Genomic DNA, 19,194 nt, shown 5'->3' on the forward strand with positions numbered 1-19,194 from the left:
AGAAAAAATTTTACTCTATACAAAAAAACTTAACCATGTTTTGAACAAAGCTACAATAGCTTTCTTGTATAATTACAAACTATTTTGGAATCTGGTATTCAAAGGAATCTTTTTTAACTTACAGAATTTTTTTTCTGTGTAGAGTATTATTTCATGCGGTTTTCAGAAATGACGGGCACTTTTGGGTATCGTTTAAAACGCCCACATTTCTTTCTCGCTTCAAACAAAGTGTAACGGACAGAATCATCATTCCCTGATTATCGTAATTATAAAGTTTATTTCAGTGTGTATGTTTGCAAGAGACGAGCTGGTCACTGGTTGCTCTGGGTTGTTTGGAAAGTCTTATTTCTTTACCAGTAGAATACCGCCTTCAATAGGGAAGGATAGTAATTAGAAGGCATCGTAATGGTTTCAACCGTTTTCAGGCCATAGCATTTCTAATGTAATAATATTGGAAATCATTCCACAATTAAATTAATACCAAACGCCAGTAACTTTACAGCACAAATTGTTTGTACCAGCCATCTCTATTAACGTCAGGAATTCCATTAAAAAATAAAATAAGCTGTAGAGAAGACAAGTTTTAAAATCAAACGCAAATAATTGTTATTGTCTAAAACAGGTTGAAACTAAAATCACGTCTATCGGTTATAATCTCTTCCTCTTAAAAAAGCAATTTCCTTAAAGAAACATTACCCTTAAAGCAACCATCCGCTTGAAGCAGCAATCCCCTTAAAGAAGCCATCCCCTTAAGACAGCCGTCCTCTTTAAGCAGTCATCCTCTTAAAGCAGTCATCCTCTTAAAGCAGTCATCCTCTTAAAGCAGCCATCCCCTTAAAGCAGCCATCCCCTTAAAGCAGCCATACCCTTAAAGCAGCCATACCCTTAAAACAGCCATACCCTTAAAGCAGCCATACCCTTAAAGCAGCCATCCCCTTAAAACATCCATCCTCTTTGGAGGAATTGTTTCAAAAAGGCTGTTCCTCTGGCTGGTCACAGAGACACCAGACCACTAGACATGTCACGGTCATCTGTTTTGGAACCACCTACTGGCTGTCACTAATCAATCGCAGGTTCCAATTAAGTGACTCGAAAGCTTTGTTCTGACGAGAACAATTTTCTCTGTGACAGCTTTATTTGAAGGATTTTAGTGTCGTTTTCTTGATTTCCTCTGATTAGACCCCACTTTGCTATCCGGTGCATTGTGAATTTACATCAGTTATGCGAGAAGAATCTGGCAAACTATATTTATTTATTTTTAACACAAGGAAAAGGCAATTTATTTTTTAGCAACTATAGCTGCAATTCAAGCGAAAACAAAGGATAATTTTTAAGTGCAAACCATGTGTTTCCATTCATTTACGAGACGGCAAAGAACAACAAAGCGTGTTGATGCGATTTAAGGTCAATCACAATTTATTATATATATATGACACGAGAGTGGACGTTAATTTTTGTCACTGAGTTTTTTTTTTTGTTGGATAATCATTTGAAGTCATGCTTTTTCTAAAGTAATTAAGTAATTTACCGAGGCAAATCCTAGGAGAAAATATCATTCAAATTTGCTGTAAACTATACACTCGAAAAGATTAATAGATATAATGAGATCACTTAATTTACCCATTTCTAAGCAGACTCCGAAATAGAAGTTCATAAATCACGTAAATATTAATTTCGATTTACAATAAACTAGCTAAGTACCCAGTGTTGCCCGGGCTAAACACATCGTAATACAAGGAACATTACTACCGAGTTTCATGTCTATAGGACATACACTTTAAAAACGGGAGAAAGTCCCGTTGATTGCACAATCTCGGTGCATCAAGGCTACGCATCAGTAAAATCGGGACTCCAATCTTCAGTTTCATTTTATGGGAAGGCAGGTAACCCCTAGGCAAGACGTGATGGACGCACCAAACGATAGCACGTTTAAAATTCAAGGTAACTAAACTATAGATAGCAGCCGCGAGCTTCACTAAGTGGATGTGTTTCGCCAAGGAGAAGGATTAAGAAGTTGCCAGTGAAGCGGTCATAGAGAAATGACACAAACTCATTGTTTGTGTGTCTATGACCTACCTCTTATAATTTTCTATTATAAAACTGAATTTACCCATTTTCACTCCCTTAGGAATGGAATTTCATAATTTTGTGTAGTCTATGACGATAAACTATCTATGTGCAAAAAAACTCATGATTCGTTGCTCCGTTGCTGCGTGAAAGAAGGACAAACATACTTTCGCATTTATAATATTAGTAAGGGTTACAACAATGCACAAACTTTTAACCTGAATTTGGGTTACTGTGTTTAAAAAAAAAGCCACTTAGACTATTTTGTCGTGCTCTCGTCTGCAGTTTCACATGAGGTAGAATAAGAAAATATATTACAAGTCACAATAAGAAGAGTCTTTTCAAACTCCTGCTGAGCGCGACGTGCCAAGACTTGCCGCTTGGAAAAGAACCAGCGCTATCGCCGATGTCATCGCTCAAAAAGAGGCTTCGTACACAGGCTCGATCTCTGTGTGCCGTTATCCGCGCGATGCATTCTCTTGGACGGTTTCCTGGCTGCGCAGCTCGGAGCTCCGCATCCTTTGGCCCGCGAACTTTTGCGGGATGCGGCCGGTATTCTTGGCTTGCTCTGAAAAATTTTTCGCGCATTATGTTGCACCGCGTGCGGATTGGCACCCACGCCCGCTCCGCGCTAGAACCCCGCGCGCACGACGCTATTTCCAACCCCCGTCTCCAGTTCTGACAGTATGCACATGTCTCGCTCCGGCGCGCGATGGCCAGGGGCGATGTCGGACGACTTGGGAGTTGGCCAGGCCTGCCGTCGAAGCCTGCAGTGGCTTCGTGCCGCCGGCTCGACGTCCGCGCGCGAGCAGCCACGGTCATTTCACGTCGCGCGAACTGGACCAGAGCCGACAAACAACACCGCCGGCGCGTACGTGTCTGAACGCAGCATCTGGAACACGCGGGCAGACTTCCCTCTCTGTTGAACCTTCAATAATGCACATGAACTTAGGATAATAATGTTCGCAGGCTTCCACGGCCATTGTCTGAAGTAGCTTGACTTCTGGGTTGTAGTCGTCGCAAAGGATACGGCTACAACCCAGAAGCCATACTACTTCATGTACTTAGGATATACTGTAAGCTCCTATAAGATTTTTTAACGTGCTTCATGACATAAAATGTATAAGAGAAACAAGCCCAAATATTTTATCAACCATAAGACTGCTCTTAGAAAAAAAACAATAGGAATGTGAAACTTTGTAAACCATGGTTTTATAACTCGTTATAGACCCTTTTACGAGGTCAGTGTTGGAAAATGATTATTTAATTTTGTTTTGATTTACAATCAGTAATTTTGCGAATGTACCATAACCAATAAAATTTACGATCCCACATATTTAAATTTTATCAGAGATAGGTATGTTGAGTTTACACATGGTGTCTGTATTTATTGTTGACAAGAAAGGACATTCATCAGTTCTTCCTTTTTCCGATTGACTTTTCAGTCTTTTAAATTACTAACATCACGTTGAAACATTCTTTTAAGTGCCTAAATGTAGTTATACTTACTCGTGAATTATTTGCAAGATATGTCATCTAATCATTACACGATAAAATGAATTTTTCTACATTTTAAAGATGCGTGTAGACGGATGAACGACGAAGATAATTGATTCACGATGGGGAAATTCGAGTTTTAAAAAGCACATGTTCAGTGCTGTGAATAATGTAATGAGAAAGAAAGTTTTTTTTTTTAAGAATGAATAATTTTTTAGGATTTTTGTTCTTCAGTGTAAGAAAATAAATCTCAAGTGTATTATGAATTGTGAAAACATTAACTCTGAATTTTATTTTCTTTCACGCGGATATCTGTCTCACTCTTTCGGCGATAGTATTTAATTGAGATTTAAGTGACAAGATTCGCCACTTAAATAATGCTTGTAGCAGAAACTAATATAGCAATATGTTATGTTTATGTCCTATAGCATAACTATCTGCATATGTTCATCCCGCTGATTCTTAAAGTAAATAGCATCAACGAGCACATTTGAGGATGAATCAGTGAATCATTCCCACTGAATTTCCTTTTAAAAACTGAGGTCATTTTTAGTCTAGGTAATTAATTTTATGTACTTTAGTTAGCTATTTCCTAAAGTCAAGTGCAAAAGTGTTGTAAAGCACATGGGTATTTTTTATTAGTTTGTGACACAGATTATAATCAAGATGTAGCAATACGAAATCTCACAGATTTTTCACGGAGTATTAAGTTATCCCTCGCATGAAGCAACTAGCAAATTAATTCAGCTCGACCATATGCCGCAAAAAAGATCAATTTGAAAACTTTTACGTGTAAAAATATCTCCGTTAAACATCAATTCTGTTATTGTGATTATACCTTTAAGTTATATAGTATACGTATAGTATTAGGCATGTAGTTAAGTTTTGATTTAAAATGCCGATTATTTTGCGATTTTAGATGCATTTTGGTCATATGTGGCGAATTAAATTGCATGTCGGTGTTATATTATGATTAGAGCCACGGAATTTTCGCGCATTCATTTAGTCGCAAGCTAGAATGCAAACCTCCACACTGTCGCACTGTGTTCATGATTGGACCGCAGCTATCTGGACACGCCCCTCTACGACCGTGAGCCAACGATGTCCAGCTAGGAGAGAAGTATGCGAATCAGGTAGTGCCAAATAACAAGGATAAAAATTTTCTCGCTAAGAAATCAACCAATGGGAAAGTAAACATGGTTCGAGCACACCTATAACTTTGAATTCTATCCTGAGGCCAGAGAAATCCGCGAAATTTCCGGGACTCTAATTATGACGCATTGACATGCTTTTCGTTGTTATTACGGTTTGACCACAATTCTCCTTATAATCGTGTCCCTACTGATTGGCAAGGGCATTTATTTTTCTCGAAATAATTTTATTGTTCGTTAGACTGCAATGAGGTATGCCTGCGCTAACGATCGTTCCCTTCGTGATTGGCGGTTGTCTGCAAGAGATTCCATTGCCCTAATTGACCGAGCCATTCAGAACGCGTTTGCTTCCGCGCCTGATGGCTGTCATTGGTGCGCTGACAGTGGACATTCACCTAAAAATTCAGTTAACCAAGAAAAACACAGTTAAATGCTACAAATATTTAACACACAACTGGTCTGGAAAAAAATTTCGCGAAAAGCACATGGTCGCACTCATTAGTAATAAAAAACTTCATCAGCGAGAAATATTATTTTGATTAATAAATGCAACGATGATCCGCCGAAGCGTTGCGCTCGTTTGGCAAAGGGTCGCGGGTTCGACCCCAGCGCCCCAAAATCACTCACAACTACGAGCATTAAGTCGGCACCCAAGTGGTTCGGAACCCGATGTGATCATGGCGGTCCCTTCGTCCCCTGTGTATATGCATGACTGTGGAGACCCTAGCTAATCAAATTAACCTCTCTTGCCTTTCTTCATCGACGAGGAGCTAGTAAATTCATCCTAACCTAAGAATCATGAATAATGTTTTTTTTTATCTTTAAATTCCGTTTTTTAAATGATTCATGCGATTGGGAATTTTAATTTTATACAAATTTTTGACAAACGCCATTGCAGTTTTGCACTGTTTGTCACAGGAAAAAAACTAAAGAATGCAAAATAATAAATAATAATTAAAAATAACCTTTATGAAATTAGGACCCCTATTATTAATAGGAATGCCCTACAAGGACTTACTTAATGAAAGTAGCGAGGTACAAAGAAATAACTAGTTTTATTGACACTAAAATAACAATGTAGTATGGGCATACAAAGAGTGAACTCTTCGTATTATAAATGACAATGGCTTCATACAGAAGTGTTGCTCTGTGCAACACGTAATCGCTCTGCGAATACAAGACAGATATTAAACTGGACTAACAGCAAGTGATAACTCTTAAACTTGTACATAGTTTGTGTGTGTGTGTATGCGTGACAAGATGAGGTTTCAGCTGTTACGCTGTTATATTCGAGCGAACCTGTGAATCATCAAAACCCCTCGAATGTAATAACTAAGCACAACTCTTTAACAGTCAAGAAACCATCAACAATTAACGCCATTAACACAGCAACTTTAACTATACCGTACCGCAGCTTGGTTCGTTCAGTGTTATAATTTTTTAAATATTAACTTGGGCTCAACCAATATTATTCTAGTCCCTCAAAAAGAAACTCCGTCACATGAAACTATTAGTAATATTCACGAAACTTACAGCAAGGGAAAATCCTCTATAGCAATATTTACAATGATCAATTATTCAAGGGACAAATCTTCTACACGCAAAACGTTAAATTTCTCAGACGAGTTGTCGCCCGCGCCGGCTGCAGGGAAGTTCCGCTGCCGCCGCGACAGTTCGGCGGAAGAAACCAGATCCCCCGGGCTCCCGCAGGCCGCCGTGAGGGGGGTGGGGGGTGTTGCAGCGAGATCTGCCGGAAACTTGGCCGCTATGATGCACGGATGTGGCTGGCGTCGGCGTGGAGGGGGGGGGGGAAGCAGTCGCCCACCCTGGCCCGCAGCCAAGGCTTCAGGGTGGCCGACCCGAGGTTACGCAATGCCGTGCGGACGCGGCCGTGTTTATTGCCCTCTCTCCCCGCGTTCCGATGCAAATTGATCAAAAATACAACTATTTTTTCTGTACAATACTTCGTCTCGAAATTTTTCTTAACGTAGGTACTAGTCGTGTGCCCGAGGGGAAAGCATTTGTTCCTCATTTTTTGATGAATCGCCAAAAACGCATTGTACATCTGAACTTATATTCATAAACAGAATTCTAAACACCCATTTCCATGTTTCTTACTTCTAAAATGACCATACAAACTTTCATCCCCTATTTAACCGCCTTAGGGGATGAATTTCCAAAAAAAAAAAAAAAAATCCTTTCTTGAAACTATTGTGCAAAAGTTCCATGCTTCTACATCCGCCGGTCAAAGCTGTGTTTTGTCAGTCAGCCAGTGCTAGATAGTTCCCTGACACCGCCGAGGAAGGCACAAAGGTCGAGCGGACAGTCACTCGCCTTCGAGCAAGGAGACCCGGTCCTGATACTCGCCACGGTCGAACCCGGAATTTTTTTTTTCGCAACGTAGAAGCTTGGTGGACGTTGTCGTGGCCCGTGGGTTTTCTCGGGGTACTCCCATTTCAATCATTCCGAAGCTGTTCCACACCCCCATCTCACCTCACCTCACGCATTCTTTCAGGCTGGACGGAAGTGCATTCCATCCATGTATACCATGCCTCGGGCGGGAAACTCCATGTCGAATTCCATCCCCAATTGCTTGGTATTACCCAATAGTGATCAATTTTTTCGCTTGCGTGGCCTCTAACAGCTCGGAAAATCAAGTTCAGTAAACATCGGGTGTCAAATTTTACGACCCAAACACAAATCCAAGAGAGCAAACGGAATAGAATTTTACGGAGAAAACCCTCATATTATATTAGTGGCAATAAAACGAAATAACCAAATCATCGAGTAAGATCTAGCCTTGATGACTCCGTAAGCATTAATGCTGGCCTGGGCACTCATTCGAAAACTGCTCGAGATATCAGAGTGGGGTCTGTTTACAAAAAAGGCATTCAAGATTACTCTGAAGGCGGGAAAGCTTCTGTTTCCGTATTTGGTTTTTTTTTAACTGTACCGTAGTTTCTTAAACGCGTGTTTTCAGAGTAATTTTTTTTAGGCATGAGACTCCTGGTAGAGATTCTTGAAAGCACTCAAGGGACTGGCATTACATCTTCACCTCCATTTCTCCGCCGTATGATGGTATTATTACCGCTCATATCTCATAGTCGCTCATTGCGCGACGAGGAGACTTGAGACCCCCGCGCTAGAAGAGCACCAGCGAGCTGCTGGACTGTTTCATCGCCCTCCCCCGACCCTGGTCTGCTCTCCGCCCGCGCCTGGAGAGGAGGGGAAGTGGGTGTTCCCCCTCCACCGTGTCGGTCCTGGTCCTCCCCCCCGGGCCAGACGCGGTCGCTGGCGCCGCGACGCCGCACGCCCATGAGGGACGCCTGGAGGCGGCCGCCCGCCGTCGTGGTGTGGCGCGACGACCACAGCTGCGAGTGGCTCGTCGGGCAGGTAGGCTCCGTCGCTGCGTCCTTGCGTCCTGCCCTCCGTGGCACTCCACACGACATTTCGTCAACATTTCGTTACGGTAGAAGTTCCCAAAAATTAGATCTTACTAGCCAAATAATCTTGCTCTTACAAAAAAAAACCTTTTTGTGGATACTAAAAATTTGTACCTTATCAACACAGATTATTTCGTGTGGCTATTAAAACATTTTTTTAATTCATTTAAACGAGTTCTTATTTAAATTTTTTTTTATTTGACAGGACGTCGTGGATAATATCTTTCCACGCTTTCTTCATTTTTATATTACTAAAAAAATTCAGCCTGCAACCATAGGAAAAAAAAATTCGTTTAATTGGGCGATTACAAATGTCATATATACGAATGTTTACTTCGACAAGTATCCTAAATAAGCTTATATTTATACCTTGTCGAAACTTTCAAGTAATATGAATTCACTATTGCAAGCTGTGCCTACGTTTTTGGAAAATCAATGAGGTGAAAAAAATTGGTCATTTTCCTTTTTATAAAGCTATATATTGATTTCAGGTATTTATTTATTATATAGTTAGATTTAACGGACGTTCTAACAAGCCTTGTTTTAGTAGAGTTTTTCACTCTTTGCCTCACGCATCGGTTTCTATGTTTTAATTGCTGTCGTGAATGAGATTCTCCAAGTGTGTAATCTCTTAAGAGTTTCCAACGTAGAATCACGCGTGAATATCATATAGTGTCACCCAGAGAGTATATGACAGCGTTCGGAAAATTACACCTGGCGCCTTTTATTTCAATGCATTCACATTTTCACGCAACTTATTTTAACGTGATGACCTTCAGGGTAGAGGCTACAAATTTCATGTTTAAAATTCACATAATTAATTAATGAACATATTTGTATTTTCAGAATGTCCCATAACTCAATGTCAAGCCAAAAACATTTGGCAGGCCAACTAATCACCAAGATTCAAAAAATGTAGTTTTCGAGCTAAAGGCATTTTTTTTTCTCAAAAGTTTTAAAATCCACATCCAGCACCAAATTATCATATACTATAACTAAAAAAACTACTATTGATAACAATTGAATAAAAAAATCAAACATGCTATACTAATAGGGAAAAAAATTACTTGGAATAATTATTTGGCAAGAAATTTGTAGTCGCGTGAATTTAACTACACATGATGTAAAAAAATTAATTTGCTACCTTAGAAAGTTATTTGAAAATATGGCATTTGAAGTAAATAACTTGCTAAGTTAGCAGAGTAATTATTTTTCACAATGTAAATAGTCAAACTACCCGATTATTAATTTTTGTTGCGTAAGTCGTGCAAATAATTTTTTTTACCCAAAGTATAGAATGTCTGATTTCATTTTGAACTGTTATCAATAGCTGTGTTTTTTTATGACTGCGAAGCAAAAATGCTGTATCTAATAATTTGGTGTGACGTGTGAATTTAAAAACTAAAAGGAAAGGCTATAACTCGAAAACTATGACACTTTTTGAGTCCTTTTTTTTAAGCCGTAATTTACTGGCCTATCAACTGTTCTCAGTTTGACGTTGAGTTATGGGACACGCTCTATGTAAGCATTTATTAAATTAAAATTAATATCTTCTGTCATCTCACCCCCTTTATTCACCACTAGAAAATTGTTTTAAAATTCCAAAATGTTCGAAAACCTAAACGCAATTGGAACCGAAAATAAATTACCTCATAAATTACACATACTAATTTCTTTGTCGCGTTTTTCGTTTATCTCACAATTAACCATTTTAAGTATCTCAAAATTATTATTTTTTAGTGAAGTGGTAGCTGTAATGAAATGTAGAGCAGGTATTGATATTGACGTTGTTGGGAAATAAAAAAACTTGGCTCACCAAGCTACTGCCATCTGCCACCGGGCAACCAGCCAATTTAAAACGTTGCAACTTATAACCGATACTAAAAAAAAAAGAGCATAGAATCATAGAGCATCATATAGCGTCATGCAACTCGGGCCGTGCGTTTGCGCACAAAATGCGGTTTCGTGGAGTGCTCTGTTTGTGTTGGGTACCAAGCTGTTTAACGGGACATTGCAACATTTGTGTGGTGTTTTTTTTTCCGTGGGTGCTCTGGGCGTATTTCCGTCGCTCGCGAGGGAGCACTATCAATAGCTATGGATAACACCATATGGCGGATGCGGGCCTTCTGGTTCGTACATTTTCGCGCCCGACTGCGAGACGGGGTGTTGGTGCAATCAGGCAATTTTTTCAGCATTTAACTACAACACTTTACAAAATGTTTATATAGCGATAACACAAGTATTTATTATTGACTACAAACCTCTGTCATTTTATTTTCACAGACGAAAAAAAATTATAAATGTATTGGAAACAGTTTCGCAGTCAACATCATTAAATTTGTCACCACTACAGAATGCGTTCTGAAAAGTACATACATAAATTTCCCAGTACAATTTTCTCATAAAAATTAACTTCAAATTGTCAATCTCAAATAAAACAAGTTTAAGGGAGGGCCCTGGCTTTAATGCTATCTGGTCTGAACACATTAAGGTTAATTCGCGACTTATCTAGAGATTACATGTCAATATATGGAAAATAATGTTTGATTTCATAGCAAAAAAAAACCTGTTATAAATTTAGAAATTTTAACTTTGTCAGTAAAAGACTGACATTCATAAGTATAATTATTCTGTTTTGTAAAATTCACAAAGGTAAGGATATGAATGTTAAAAACAGATTGGAAAGAAAGTAGCCTAGTTCTCGCAATTTCCTCCATCAGTGCTTATGTAGTAATTACTGATTTTTAGTTGGAAAAAAACACAATAATTGTATAGTTAAGGGAATTGAATTGTTAAAAATTAGTCATGCACCGTAGTTGATCGCGTTCCCGGAAATATTTTAATTTGTTAACGATATTTTTGTCGAGAGTGCTGAGGTTTTTATTTTTTGATAACAGTTGGCATACGTGGCATGCAACCGTGGTGGCTGCGTGGCCGGATCGCTCACCCGTGAATAAAAGAAATTTTGAAATAATTGGCTGAAATCTCGCAAACTGTCAGGGCTTTGATTCCAGTAATTTGATTTATTATTCGTAGTGTACCTTGGTGTTTTAAAATACTGAATGAAAGTTTTTTTTCTAATTTTCACAATTTTAGTATCTTATTTATCATATATCGCTGTTTTAAATGACGTCTTTATCTTTTTAAAGATTTGTTTATTGTTTGGGAAAGAACATTCAGAATTAGAGCGGTTCTGTCACTATGTGGCAGAGAATGCTCTTAAATCAATTAAAATGTCACATCTTACATGACCGTGCTTTCTAAGAGCGAAAAGTAACAATTAATTTCTCTATTCCGACTGTAAAGAGACATGCAGAAAATATGGATTGGAAATATTCTCGGTTTCAACGACCTATAAGAGAGACTCCACAGTGAGACAAATGCCACCTGTTCGTTGGCTGCTTACTCGAAAGATGTGTTCATTTGGTTGCCAGTCATCCGACACTTCTTTGTTCAGGGTTTCTCATTGGCCCAGAGTCCTCGACATAAACTATGGGCCAATCACAGTAGGAACTCAAGGGTCAAAACTAGGTCTAACACTTAGTTTTGGTTATTTCATTTTCTTTATGTCTCGTTCCAAATTTTGCCACCATATCGTTACTAAGGGACTCGCCTATCTGAGCATATATAAGGTGTGAAGAGCTTTAGAAAAAAAACACGCGAATTTAAAACTGATTACGTTTTCTGAGTGAGGTTTGCTTGCGAAAAATATTTAAGAAAACGCTGAGTGTGTACGAGTAGTTTTGTTTCCGTATTTAGTTTTTAAAATGGATTTTTTATAATAGTAAATATGGCTAAAACGTGTTTTCCGAATAATATCTAGCATGAAACATCCGATAGATACATGTGAAAGCACTCACGGAAGTTGCGTTACACATTAACCTTCATTTCTCCGCCATATGATGTTACGGTTACCACTCAAATATCTTAGTTGTCCTATGCACGACGAGAAGACTGCCTGCCAGTACACAACCTTGCGCTTAGAGGTGATACCGCGCTAGAAGCACCCGAGAGTGTCGCACTTATCATCACGCCTCAATAACACAAATACACCCTTAACTAGGTGGGCTCCTTAAATAAAAGATGTTCATAAAAGGATATTACAGTTCAGTGGTATATGATAACAGTTTAATTTAGACTATTTGCAAACAAATCATGCATCAAATTGAAGATAAACTAACCTAGTTTTTCCTTACAAATGTTAAATATGTGCATCTTTAGGTTTATGGCACGCATCCAAACAACTGTCAGGGACTTCGACGTTCAACCACTCTCGTACAAAGATATTCCTTAGGAGAGGGGCTCCATCCTTTTGCCAAATAAAGTTTACAGGTTCACCCTCTACTAATTGGGGAAAGGGCCATTCTTTCAACATATCCAGATAAGCCACCTGTGTTACGGTAGCTTCAGCGAAGCAAAATGGTCCATACACTTGACGTCGGGACACAGCTCGGGAAGATAATGATTTTAGGGAATCTCTTTGGTGCTCTACAAATTCATGAGGAATTTTTTAACCCCCAGATATGCACGTTGAACTGAAATTATATATTCACTCTTAGAAAATTGCAGAAACACAAAACGCTCTACGCTCAAGGAGTCGCAACTCGGCGTAGGTGGCGCTGCAAGTGAGGAAACAAAGCAGTACTTGCGCGTGCGCTTATCTGTAGGGACCGGAAAAATTCGCGGATTCAATGACCACTAGGATAGCCTCCATTATCCTCTGCACATCTCGAGTAAACACGCAGTGTTCATTTGGTACTAAAATTTGAGGCATCTCCACTGGGTAGCTTGTGATTCGACGCTTCTTTGGTCGATCATCATCTCACTGGCCCAGAGAGCTCCAGTTAAACTGCGAGCCAATAGCATAACCAGCAGAATTGTACACATGTTTGAATTTCAGCCTATCACGAAATGAATCCGCGAATTTTTTTTCCCGGTCTCTACTCATCTGAAACGGTTTGATTTAATCTTCAATTTGTGACCTTGAACCAAAAAAAAAAACTCTACCCAACGCTCACGGTTTGATACAAAATTTTCAAATTTCTACCTGGCAGACATTCTTTTGTGGACGCGGAGTGTGTGGCAGCAGCGAAGGGGGAGTCGACGGTCACGGAGCGCTTGTCGTCGTGTTGCAGGATGACGCCCCGGCCGTCAGCAGCCAGCCCAGCCGGCCCATCGACCTGGAGAAGCTCTTCACCCCGGCGTCGGACTCCGGCGAGATCACGCCCTCCAGAAGCAGTGAGTTGTTCCGCCGCCAAGCCCAGAGGCCCACGTCCCCTGATTTAAAAAAAAAAATCGGTTTACGGACGATAGTTTAACGTGACAACGTCATAAAAAAACATTGATGAAATTATTGCATACTTTCATGAATAAAATTGAATGATTTTTTTATTGAATTATCGCTATTTCGTATGGATGCAAAGAAGGAGTGAAATGAAATCTACAATTTAATTGATAAATTTACTTTTTATTTGCACTCATTAATTCAAATATGTTTATTACTTTAACGAAAGAGATTATTTTAACTATAACTTTATATACATGTTTGCTATTTAACTTCTTCCAATCTGTGTTATTCTGTTAAGGATAGGATGATGAAAGGGAAAGGTAGGAAACGAATGGGAGTGTTTCAAGTTTAATGTGCCTCGAGAAAGTCAAATCGATGGTTGTTCCAATCGAGTGGAAGAGAGATAGATGCGGCGCAAGCGTACAATGAGCGTAACGGGACACAGCGTAACGGGACAATGTGCGTAACGAGACACTTTTTCGTGCGTGCAGCCGGCGTTCATAGATTTATTAGAACTTGTCACGTCAAAAAATAATCGTATGACAGGCGTGGGAAACTCGTGTCAACTAATGTCGTGTTACCGGAACTTCATGTCGGTTATAAACTGCCCGACCAAAAAAAAAAGGATAACCACGAGTCGCTGCGTGCGATATTTGTTTCGTATATCACCCACGTAATAATAATAACGTTTGACGTAAGCGTCATTTTATATGTTATGCTTGTTGCAACACGCACACGACCACAATGTGTTTCAGAGCACTGTGTTCGGTTACATGCTTATTTTTGGTTCACTGATTCAAAATTTCATTGGTAAAGAATTAGCTGCATCAGCTCGAATTGTTTACGTACTAGTAGTGTTTTATTAGCTGTGGGTATAATTATCACTGCATTCTGCTCAGGTATAGGATTTTATTTTAAAGCATCGATAGCTCCGTCTAGTAAGACGCTACTATAATCATTTGAAATAAAGTAAATGCTAATTAAACGTGGACAACCAAATATTTACATACATTTGTAAAAAAAACTGGTTTTTAATCAATAATTTTACAAGAACTGCTCCATGCGTTTCAGATTTGAGCAAACGGTAAACCCTGGATTGTTATTATACTGTTGTATTATTTTCATTTTAACTAGTTAAATATTTTTGAAACTTAAAAATATGGACCATTTACCGTTCTTATATAAGGAATTACTTTTTTTAACTGGCACAAAGATGTAGTAAGAAAACAACTAATTTATGTAATGGGCAAGGAAAAAGTACTGTACTCATAATCTCTGCATTTTGTGATGAAAATTTTGTAATAATGACACTGACAGAAAGCAGAGATTTAAAAGTTTTTTCCTTAAGTTCACACACCAAATTGGACATTTATATAAGTTTTTCTTGTTTGTGTATGTTAATCTTAGTTGCCCCGCAGTTTTGGTTTGTACTTTTGTAGTTTTGAATCCAACGTAAAAGCATCCAGTGTAACAACTCCTCGTGCATGAAGCATGGTCCACGTGTAATCTGAAGGTGGTGTGTGCGTGGTAGAACTAGTCCCACTTAAAGGGATCGCGCTTTGAACCTACATACTCATACAAACCTTTTTAATTTAAATCTGGACAGCTGCAGTTTTACCCTCAAACATATCCCGTGATGATACTTAGTTCTGCGGATTTTGTTTTATTTCACGTTGTTAGCAAACTGGCTTGTTCAAAACAACATTTAAAATAAACCTCCGAATTCACTAAGCAATATATTTTTGGAGTAACCTTTAAAAACACGTCACAGTATGAAGTACCCCTGGCGAACATCGCAGGTGGATAGTGCTACAGCCGTGAGATACAAGCAAACGTTACCAGCCTTGTTCGCTGGAAGATTCACATCCTGGGCGAAGTTATGACTTCCTGCGACGAAAAACTCAGTTATGGAGCAGTGTGCCCAATGAGTGGGTGACATTTGACCGAGTGTACGTAGAACTATGGAGTTCATCCTACAGGTCACTGAACCCGCGAATTGTTTAGTTTACCTTCCTGAAGTGAAGGTATGGTAGTGTGCTGATTGAATTTTAGTAACAGCCAACCAAAGACCAACGTCGCGCGACCTACAATTTACGAACACGACCGAGCCGTACTTGTAAAAATAATTAGTGCTACTGAACTACGCCACTTTATTCACACAGAAACTGTTTAAAACCAAGGTTCTTCCTATACAAATGTACAGATTTGTAATTTTTTTTCAAGAGTCTATAAGTCTATAAATTAAACGCTTCTCTGGGGTTGTCTTTTTTTTATGAATACCAGTGCGATCTGCTAAAATTGTCTGAAATATGTGTGGAGGAATTATTAGAATAAACATAGGTGTTTATCAGTATCGTTAAACCACCTTTCTTCTATAATAGATAAGGGACCGGAAAAATTCGCAGGTTCAGTGACCTGTAGGATGAACTCCATAGTTCTACGTACACTCGGTCAAATGTCACCCACTCATTGGCTGCTGTCTTGTGAGACGACCCATCGCAGCAGCCTGCGATTCGATACAGCTTTGGTTGAGTGTTTCTCATCGGCCCAGAGTCTTCCAGGTGAGTTGTGAGCCAATAGCAGAGGCAGCACTGAGGTATAACTATTTGTATTTCAGCCTATCGCGAAATGAATTCGCGAATTTTTTCCGGTCTCTATTGATAGAATTAAACACCACAGGCTGAGGTGAAATGAAACAAAGAAAGGGACGTATCAGGAATATAAAAGTCACTTCATGCTAGCTTTGAATATATATACTGTATAGAAGTCGCCAGCCCAGGTTAAAATTTCTAATACGGTTTTGAGGTAGTTGGTTAATTCACCGCCGCAATCGCCACCATCTCTAGGGCATCGACTTGTGGTGGTCCCTAGCGGACAAGTGTCGAACTCTTCAAACACCCCTTCCCCCTCCTATTGAACGATCTTGATCTGCACTGAATGATGGGTGGGGGGGTGCGGGGGATGACAACGGGCGACAGTGCTGCGCTCTAACGTGTAAATAACAACCTAAGACGATACAGGGCGTTACGGCAGCGCACTGCAGGGGTGAAGTTCCCAAGCTGCTCATCATACGCTTCTGAAAAACGTAGAGTAAATGCTATCCACTCGCGACTTCTATACAGTATATATATTCAAAGATGCTAGCGAGGGAGCTGACGCGGGCAGTGAGTAGGAGCGGCCGGGGGAAGTAGGGAGGTGTGACAGCTGACAGGAGCTAGGGGCGGACCCCCGCGGTGAAGGCCGCCGTTGTTGTCCAGGGAAGATGTTCTCGTCGTCCAGCTTCTACGCCCCGGGGCTGCACCCCACGGTGGAGGACCAGGTGGAGCTGGCGCGCAGGATCTCGCACTCGCTGAGCGACATCAGCAACCAGCAGAGCAAGGGCCAGTCCATGTACGTCAACAGGAAGAAGCGCTCCGTCAAGTGGGTCCACGAAGGTAAGGCGCCCGCCGTCCTGCCCGCGACTACCTGCTCTTTCGCTGTTGTGAATCGCAGTGATCGCACGGACTTCTCAACGAACAACTTTAACTGAAATAAACCAAGAGTTCTTCGTGATTTGAAATAATTAAAAACCTCGTAGAAAAAATACACCGTATTTAGATTTCCGAGTTGTGTGATTCGTTCTTCAAAAGATAAACACAGACGTGTACAAAATAAGAGTATTATTGCTGTTTGCCTTTGACCTGTTTTTTAATGGTTTTTTTTTACATTCTTTTTGATTTATGTTCAAAGTAAGCAGGGGCGCAACAACCAAATTTCCAAAGGGGTGCAATATACCTTTTTATAAAGAATCCCCTATTGAAGTGGGGGGTCCGCGCGGGAAAATTAGTATTTCAAGGTGGAAAATGGTGCTATTTAAGCAGTTTTACTATCTAAAAATTGATTACACAGCACTTTATTTGCCCCCGTTCGCCCCCACTTCAAGGTTTCGGAGGGGGACAAAATACCCTTGCCCCCCCCCCCCCCCTGTTGCGTCCCTGAAAGTAAGTGAACTCAGCGTCCGTAAATTTGCGAATATCCCTGGATAATTTGTAACCAGCATTCTTCGTACATTGAATGTGAAAATTTTTAACAGTGTTCCGAGTTTTTGTTTTGCTGCGATATCGTAAATAAGAGGTCTTTTTTTTCAACGGGCTTAAACAGAAGGAAATATTCCCCCCACTCGCGAATGTCTGTGACATATCAATAGCAAGGGTCCAGCTCTCGAAGCTTGTGCTTATGAATTTGAGAAGGCACTTTTTAGTCAAATGTTTATCGCTGACGAAGTTCCCCACACGATAAAGAAACGTTGGTTACTCCAAAGATCATTCCCCCCAGACTTGTCATTGTTATCACAAGAGTATTTTTAATTCTCATTTTGCCGATGTGTGTGTTACATCGACTCTTTTATACATTGCTTTAAAAAAAATTGACCCGAAAACACTGCCGCTTATAAAATAATAATAATTAAAAATTTTATTATTTTCCACGCACCGTAGGCCTATTTCCATTTTAAAAATTGTTTCATTTCTGAAGTATTTGCACTAGTATTTCTGTATCTTTTAAAAAATATACATTTTAGAATTTCCTTTGGAGGTTTTTTTTCAAACCACAAATTAAACTTTTTTATTGGAATCCAAATGTATAATTTGGGAGTAAATCTCCCAAACGGATCTCCCGAACAGAAACATCGCTACTGGTGCACAGAAACATCAAGTCTTCCCTGCACATTTGGCGTCATTATTAAATTAATATTAAATAGAAATATTGTTTAATTTGTAGAAATTTTATGTGACGTAGCTAATTTTCAGAAATTTAAAATATATAAGTATGCAGTCCTGGCATCTTTTGCATTAGTCCCATTGTTAACATTTTGGCAGCCTACTCAAAACGAGGACTGATTTGATTTCAGAATTCTATCTTTCCGGGTTACAAGTCGATAATACTGGTTACTTAATTACATAGTTTTTTTTTCAGGTGAATTGATGAAACATGAGGTGTATTATTTCTCCGATTTTGCCAAATTGAAAAAAAAAATAAGTAATATAAATTTATCATATAGATTTTAATTTGTCTTGGAAGTATCCAGCAGCGTCGACTTTTATTTCCTGGGAAGTTTCAGCTCTAAAATCCACTTCTCATTTTGGGTAGGTTCCAAGTCCCAAGCATGTTAAAAGGTTTCACCTTTGCGCGCTAACTATGCGAAACAAATTATGCAACCTACTTTTATATTTCAAAAGTAAATATCACTTGGACAATGTGCAGAGCTGAACAATATAAATATAAATGAGCGCGTGGGTGTCAGGGGCCCCGAAGTACAAAGGGGAAGAACCGGGAGAGGGGAGGGAGGCGGGAAGGGGAGTGGATGGGGGCAGACGGGCGAGGGCGGAGCCCCAGGGTCGTCGGCGCGGACTCGGGCCAAGACGCGAGGACGCCCCTGGACGCCTGTTTTCTCCTCTGCGCCTCTTCGGGGAGGGGGGAGGGGAGGGTTGCCAGCTGGCAGTGTACCGCTCCTCCTACCCCCCATCCCCCCCCCCCCCCCACAAACTAAGATCTCTCGTGGCGAGGGTCGCCGGTTCGGTCCCGGACCCTGGCGTCGCCTGGTTTGCGAGCACAGAACCAACTGGCTCGGAGTCCACTACAGTGTGTCGCAACATACTCTCCTTGGCACTATGTATTTTTTTTTTGTAAATGAAACATGAAAAATTACAGATATTTTTTTTTAATTTTGTACATTTGCATGAAAACAACTTTTTATCACTTTCAAAGTAGT

At 39.9% G+C, this 19,194-nt stretch overlaps 1 protein-coding gene across 4 annotated transcripts in view; it reads left to right on the forward strand.

Moving 5' to 3' along the window:
* The window catches only part of LOC134533091 (keratin, type I cytoskeletal 13), a 115,228-nt gene that overhangs the window by 65,201 nt on the left and 30,833 nt on the right, over positions 1-19,194 (forward strand). For all 4 annotated transcript variants that reach the window (XM_063370331.1, XM_063370333.1, XM_063370334.1 and 1 more), the window contains 2 exons: positions 13,294-13,396; positions 16,703-16,879. In XM_063370331.1, the coding sequence (XP_063226401.1) occupies positions 13,294-13,396; positions 16,703-16,879 (280 nt within the window). The remainder of the gene's footprint in view (positions 1-13,293; positions 13,397-16,702; positions 16,880-19,194) is intronic.

The sequence above is a fragment of the Bacillus rossius genome, chromosome 6, assembly GCF_032445375.1.
Source record: "Bacillus rossius redtenbacheri isolate Brsri chromosome 6, Brsri_v3, whole genome shotgun sequence".
In the NCBI taxonomy this organism is placed as follows: Eukaryota; Metazoa; Arthropoda; class Insecta; order Phasmatodea; family Bacillidae; genus Bacillus; species Bacillus rossius.